Here is a 7,906-nt window from a genome sequence, read left to right on the forward strand (position 1 = left end):
GGCCGCAGCCGCCGACGCCCAGGATAGATCCACAACGGAGGACCTCTGGGACCGGACGCACGTCGCCACCGTCCCTCGGTTGAGCAGAAACAAACCGGCTCTGTCTGCCCATCCCTCGACCTCTCTCCCCCGCACATTCGTAGAGGCGGAGCCCCACCGCGTGGACCAGGCGTTAAAATCGCCCAGCACCAAGTGGGACTCCCCACCCATACTCTCTATGCTCTCGGAGAAAGCATCGAGGGATTCGCGGAGCTCCGCCCTGCTTGCGCTGGGGGGAAAGTAGCAACTAAACACCACTACCTCCCCCCAGCGCACTGCCACAAAACCATGGCCTCGCTCAGCCACCTCGCATAACAAGCGGCTCTCGCGGGGCGACCACAGTATTGCCGCCACTCCATCGAGGTCCACCACTTGGCCCGGAGCCTCCCCGATGTAATACGGCTCCGCGACCGTTGCGAGAGCCGCCCGTCGTTCGCACATGACTTGCCTTAGCATGTCATGTGCCGGACCGCAATGATTTGCGTTGGCTTGGATAAAATTACGCATTTTCATTGCGGTCCACATTCATCTCGGCTGCCACGGCAGCTACCCCGGTCCTCCGCTCCGAGGGGTTTCTCTTACCATTCTTGCCCTTTAAACGTGAAGGGCAGGATGGGCCTCCCATCCGGTGACCGGTGGACAGGCCCCTGCTGTCACACAGCACACATCTCACGGGAGCCGTGCAGGTGCGTGCCGTGTGACCCGCATCCTTACCGCACCGAAAACAGGTGCGGGTGCGGTCAACCTCGTTCCGGCATGACTGCCGCACGTGGCCGAATTCCAGGCATTTGTAGCACTGGAGCCGGCGCACTTCAAGTGGGACGACTCGGGCGCTAGACCAGCCAACCCGAAGTTGTCCCACAGCACCTAACCTAGTAGCCACTGCCTCCGGGCATCTAAGCCAAGCCGAGCCCATGCGATCGCGGCCTTCAGCAATGGGCCCCATTGCGATGTCGCCCTCCCGGCAGGGGCCAAACTCTCCCGCCGCAATGATGTCCTCAGAGCCAACGGAGGCGTCCAGCCCCGTTAGCCGGACCTTGCCCTTGCGCATGGGGCGGGACACCACCGCCTTACCCGTGAAGACCGGCGACAGAACCTCCGCCAGGCGGTCCGCCTTCTCGTTGCCTCCTTCCCCAGGTATTTCCAAAAGGAGGCCTCCCCCCATGTCCTTGCGGACCCGGATGTCCTTTATCCCTATCTCTGTAAGGGACACCCGCTCCCTCGCTAGCCGTATGACAGCAGCGTACTCCCGGCTGCTGTCACTGCCAGGAGGGCACCTTACGGCGACCGCCGCCGTCCTGGGTGGTCTCCTTCTTGAGGGTTTCACCCCTTGCGGCTGCCTTTGTTGCTGCTGCGGCGGTGTTGGCGCTGCCGCAGTGGTAGTCCCGGCGCCGCTCGGGCAGGAGGCCCCTTCCCCCTGTCCGCTCCAACGGCAGCACCTGAGACGCCAGCAGGCGTCACTCCCTCCACCGGCGCCTTTCTCTTGCGCCTACCACGGCGTACCACTTCCGCCCATTTAAAGGGTGGAAATTTATCCTCACCCCCCGATCCAGCAGGCCTTACAGGGCTATACTGTCGGGGGGCCGGGAGTAGATCTTTCTCCCCCGTCTGTTTGGGTTGAGTCCCCCCATAAAGAGGCCCCCCCTTAACACAGCCGCCATCTGCTCTTGCAAAGAAGCCACACTTTGTGCTAGCTCCTGCAGCTGGCGGCTGAGCCCCTCTCCGGGCTGATCTTCGCCCCAAACGAGCTTCGCCGGTACGCCTGTATCAGGCGGGCCCGGGGCCTCTCTTTTTTTCCTTTCTCGACGATCCGTAGGAGGAGGAACAATTCCGGGCAGGAGGGATTTACTTCCCGCCGGGATCACCTCGACCGACAGAACTGCCGGCCCTCTCTTTTCTCTCTCTTTCTTTCCCGGCAGTTCTTGTGCCGGGACAACATCCGTCTGCACCGCAATTGTCGCCGTCTCGCAGGGGACTTTCGCCAAGCGCTGTTCAGCCTCGTGAGTCAACCTCAAGACGCTAATGTGGAGGTTGGCATTCTCCACCTTTAGCTCCTCAACCTCCGCCCGCAGAGCATCAAATTGCTGCACCAACTTTTGATGCTCTGCGGCAGCGGCGGCTTTCTCCTGCAGGAGGTCGTCACGTTCCCTCTCGGTGACACGTGCGTTTAGTCGGAGGGTGGTTTCGTCCCCCCACTCCATCACACTGTCCACTAGGGCATCCCGCTGGGCCCGCAGCTCCGATATGCAAGTCTTTATTGCGTGCTTCACCGACCCTTTAAGATTCTTACTGATACATTGGAGTCGGTGAAGCTCGTTCAGACAAGCCTCCATTTTTGCCCAGATGTTTTGGGGCGGCATGTCCCGGTAACATTCCTCCCCCGGAACGTCTGCGTCGGATCCCCAGGAGCCCTCCGATTCCTCCCCAGGATCCGCCTGGCGGCGCCTCTTTGTGGCCGTACGTGCCGGCTTCTTCTTTTTCCCCCCCTTGGATGACAATGGGGAGGAGGAAGTCTTTTTACCGGTCAAAACCGATATCGAGCCAGCTTTGCTCGACTTCGGGCCAGGGCGGCTAGTAATGCCGCTCCCCCCAGGCTGGCTCCCTCCATTCTTCTTCTTTGGACGCATGTTAGTAGACGTCCCCTCGCCTTCCGGGAAATTATAAGTCCCGGTTACAGCGACGTCAGGAGACGCCCCGCGCGAGGACCTTACAGTCAGCGAACTTCCAACACTGACTGCATCCATGTCCATAGATGGGACATCCTTCATTGAGCTTGCAGTAGCCAGAGAGACCGCCTCGCCTGCAGCGCACGAGACGGCCAACTCCTTGCTTGATAACGACCGAACGGGGGCAGGGTCTTGACCCCCGAACTGCCGGGACCTGGGTGTCCGTTCACCCTGGTCCGGTAATAATCCGCCCTGTTTTGTATCCTTATCCATGGTTAATGTTTCAGGTGGTTTAATTTCGGGGTTTTTCTTCTCCTAGGACGGTTCCCGACCAAAGGTAACGAGTCCGTCCTACCCAGGTTTGGAGTCAGGGTTTTTCTTCCCCTAGTCCAGTGGCCGACCCAAAAGCGCCTCTCGGAGCTGGACACCCCGGATTTGTAGTCAGGGTTTACTCCCCTAGTCCGATTGCGCCGTGGCTGACGGAGTCGGACGCCTCGGATTTGAAGTCAGGGTTTACTCCCCTATCCCAGTTGCACCGGCAAGAAGTGCTAAGCGAGGCTGGGATCCCCCGGTTTTTATTCGAGGTTTTCCTTCCTCTATTTCCTCTCTTAGTACAGGAGCTCCGCGAANGGCCTTCCTGGCATGGGTGNCCCTGCCAGGGAATCAAANGATTCCCCGCCAGTATAGCCCCCTCGCTTCACCGCTCCTAAGCCCGGACACCACGACAAGGTGGAGGAAAATCGCCCGGGAAAATTAGTCTCCTAACCCAACTGGAGTCAGTAAACCTAACTTTTCGTCAAATTTTGAAACTTGGTTTAAACTTTCACCCCGCGTCACAAACACGTACAGAACTCGATTTCGGAGTTCCACTCTTTCTTGAAATTGTTAGCTTTACATCTTCCGCCAACTTCATGAAATGTCAGTTTGTCGAGTAATCCCCAATCTCGTGGGATTACAAAAAAAATAAAAACAAAACTTAAACAAAAAATAAAATAAATAATAAAAAAAAATTTATCAACTTTAGATTGATTTGATAGGGCATTATGCACCCTGAGCGTAAACACAAACAAACTTCTGTTCACACGCAGTAAGTCACGCTCGCTCTAGATAAAAAAAAAAAAAGTCACTGGCTGATTGCCTTTCTTTTCGTTGCGTCGCTCCTTTACTCAGTGCTGGAGCCCGATTCCGCTTTACCACTGCCCGTACTTTGGCAGCGCACCCAGACGTCCCCCAAGGACGGTTCTGCCACCGCGGCGTCGAAGAGGGCATCAGTTGACGTTCCCGACCGCTCGAACAGTCGCTCCACCGAAACCGCCTCCACCTCGCCGACGACAGGGATGGCCTCAGCTGGCAACGGTGACAAGGTTAAAGCAGCAGTGTCCTGCACTAAATAATTATTACACCAGCACACGTTTATAAAAACGTCTCTGGGAGAAGTAACTACATGCAACTTAGGTTAGGTTGTAACCGGACGGTTAAGCCGTTTAACTGACTTTTACGGTCGCCACCTGCTTTCCCCACTAAGCAGGAAGGATACAGACTGTTTGGTCTGTTTCAGGAACGAACTTACCAGATAGACGAACATCCGAATCTGCCGCCTTTGCCTTTGGATCCCCTTCGATTCTGGACCCTGGACGACTGGATTGGACAATGGACCACTGGTACGTTCCAGATTTTAACCGAGTTCAAGTCGTGAGAACAGATCCCACACTGAGTTTATGGTTATACTGTTTATAAACTGTTGATTAACACTTGTTAAAAAAAATAACAAGTTTTTGTTACAGGATATATAAATATACAACGCGTTATTAACAACCGGTTCTTCCGGTGTCGCGATATACATCACTTTTAGCGAGACAATGTTTCTGTGTCCGACTACTTTGGAACGATCGTACAATACTATACGTTACATTGAGCAGGACTCGTTGTTACAACGCTATACTTTCTTGAGCGCTCGATTCCAACTGCTCAATGACTGAGCAAGATACGTGATTACGGCGTCTTACTAGTTTGGGCGCCCGTATCAGACTGCCGTGAGGAGCGCGCGGCTTCAGGAAGAAACCTCGCCTTCCTCACCCCTTGATGTTCGCGCATGCGCAACCCGCTTTAAGAACAAACATACCAAATTATTGATGAAATTTTACTGACCTACTCTTTGATCTAAACCATGTCTACTGACAACGTTTTATCCACAAGTGACAATTTTTCACAAAGTTAACACAATTTTGAAAATTTCAATTGAAATTTCCTATCAGCCAAGTCTCATCAACACTCGAGAAGTTTATTCCCAAAGTTTTGCCAATAATTTACAACCCCTTTCCTTGTTCCAGACCGAGTCATCGATGGATAAGGATCCCAAACAAGTAAGTACCAAAACTTACTATCGCACCAATTATTGAAAATACTTAGTGTGAAGCCTTTCCCATCCAAGTTCTTTCCATCCTCAAAACATCATTTATAATTCTAATTTCGTTTATGTTTTACAGGTGTTGTCAACCTCTGAAGGCCTACCAGATCTAAAACAAGTACAAAGCGTCAATTGTTTGCTAAACTTGCAGTATCGTCTCTACCAAAGATGCTTTTTACGCACGCCAAGTATTAACAATAATTCAACTTTCTGTGAGGGTTAGACTCGACGACGGCTGTCAGGGTTAAGACCCTAAACCTTTTGAATTTTTGATGAAACTTGCCTAAACGCCTATTCTAAAGAAGAACAGTACGTACGCGCAGTTTCAACAATAATTCAACTTTCAGTGAGTGTTAGGCTTGACGACGACTTTCAGGGTTAGGAGCCTAACTTTCAACCATTGATGAAACTTGCCTGGACGTTTAATCTAAAAAAGAGTATTACGTACGCAAAGTCTCAACAATAATTGAACTTTTTGTGCGAGTTAGGTTTGACAACCACTGTCAGGGTTAGGAGCCTAACTTTCAATTATTGGTAAAACTCGCCCGAACGCCCATTCTAAAGAAAAATAATACGTACCCAAAGTCTCATCAATAATTACCAACGCAAACCAAAACTAACACTTACGTCCAATTATTGATGAAACTTGTTCTAGCGCCTAATCTGAAAAAGAATAGCACGCACACACAGTTTCGCCAATAATTAGCAACGAACAACAAAGTTAGTCCCAACACACAAAGAGTGACAAAACTTACTCATACGCCTAGTCTAAAGAAGAGTAGCGCGTATACCAAGCCTCGTCAATAATTGTCAACGCAACCTGACGTTAGCCCCCAAAACCTAATTATTGCTGAAACTCATCTAAACGTCCAATCTAAAGAAAAAAAGTACGCACACAAAGTTCCCGCAATAATTAGCAACTCAAACTTAGGTGTTACACACGGACGCATCGCAAAGAGGTACAACACACTAAGGTAAGTACAATAACTTGCTGAACTATGTGAAACATTCCATTCAACTACTTTTCACACAAACACCAACAATCTAACAAAACGTGAGCAAAAGTTTTTTAACGAGATGATCTGCTAACTCTTTTTTCCGTTTCAGGCAACTGCCCAACTATCCAGGAGAAGAACACAACTAACTCAGACAAACGGAGCTAATTTCAACAACTACAGGTAAGCATACAAAACTTTACTTATCCTACTATTGTTTTTCTTTTTCAGGTGAGCTTTCTTCTGGACACACAGGCAGTTACCGCAGTTACACCAACCATTACCAAGTTAAGTTCTACGAGTTAGTACCTAACTTCCCAATTATTGCTCACACTTAGCCAGATTAATGATTAACCCAAACCAAGCTTACTCATAAAGTCATAGCGATAATTACACACTGCTCCGCAAACAAGTGTTTTTAACAAGTGTCAGTTTAGCGAGTTGGCTCCTTTTACTTGGGTCCCCTCAAAAGAAAAGAAGACAAAAGAAATTACACAACGTTTTGATTAAACCTTGGGCATTATGCACCCTGGATCTGTATTCCTAACTAAAACTAAACACACGAAATACAGTCCGCTCGAAAACAAAAAACAAATTCATCTACTAATTTACAGTCTTTTATCGGAAAAACTGTTACTTTTAACACTGTTTCTTATTTTCTTACGTTGACCTCGCCTTCTGAGATGCACCTTCAACACTTGGCTCGTTCTCCAGAAAGAGAGCTGTGACCTCCGAGGCCGTCGGTTGCAAGGTTAGGTTAGGTTAAAGCAGGAGTGTCCTGCACTAAATAATTATTGCACCAGCACACGTTTATAAAAACGCCTCTGGGAGAAGTAATCGCATCCAACTAAGGTTGCAGCTTGCGTTTTCTGTGCCAAATAATTCTGACACTAGCACAAATTTGTTCAAACAAAAGTTCATCACATAACAAAAGTTTCTTTTTATGTATATACTAATGTAGTTCTGTATTTCCAGACAAATGGATTGAAAATTAATAAATAAAAAAACATATTTACATTCAATATAATGTGTTTGTGTGTGTGTTTTTGTAGTAATTTTGTTACGAGTACATTTTTGTAAGATAAATGTTACATGCAAACCAAAATAAATGATGATATATGTACGTTTTTTTTACTATATTACGTATATATATATGTACTAGTATTTTATGTAAGAATTTGTTAAAATTGATAATCAGACAGTAACTTTTTCGATTTCTTTTTGTAACATACAAAACAAAGAGAGAGACAATATATAGAGAGACACGGAAATTAGCAAAATATACCACGGTGAAGTAGATATACAAGAACACCGCATACAAAAGTACAAAAAATATATATTATTGTATAAAAATAGCTGCTGTACAACACTATATAAAAAGAAGGAATTATAAAATCATATTTCAAATAATTCAAAATGATAGGAAGCAGATAACTAGTATCAAAGTTGCTTTACCTGAAGAAAAATACATACTTATGGTTTTACATATTACGTTTTTATTTTCAGAAGTTGATGTTATTTTTTGTATAAGCATATATATGGTTTCATCTTTGAATTTCAGATTTCAATATAATCTATTCAATTTATTACTTATAAACATAAGTATATTTTTGTCGTGTAATTTTAGAGTTAGACGTTCTAGATTTAATTTATTTTAGTTTATAATTTTCTGTCTCTTTTTTGACGTAAAGATTCAATAATTTTAAATTAATTAATAGGCCAATACGAGCAATAAAATACAGGATGACAGCGTATGAACAATAGTCTTTATTCAAAAAGACACAAAAAAACAAACGTTT

The 7,906-nt window shown here is 47.4% G+C and overlaps 1 protein-coding gene across 1 annotated transcript; it reads right to left on the reverse strand.

Moving 5' to 3' along the window:
* Positions 1-538: 538 nt before the first annotated feature.
* LOC109861534 lies at positions 539-1,204 on the reverse strand. Its single transcript, XM_020441223.1, has one exon. It carries the CDS (start codon positions 1,202-1,204, stop codon positions 539-541), a length of 666 nt encoding a protein of 221 aa, XP_020296812.1.
* Positions 1,205-7,906: the final 6,702 nt, after the last annotated feature.

This window comes from Pseudomyrmex gracilis, unplaced genomic scaffold (genome assembly GCF_002006095.1).
Source record: "Pseudomyrmex gracilis isolate BER0280 unplaced genomic scaffold, ASM200609v1 scaffold_817, whole genome shotgun sequence".
NCBI lineage: Eukaryota > Metazoa > Arthropoda > Insecta > Hymenoptera > Formicidae > Pseudomyrmex > Pseudomyrmex gracilis.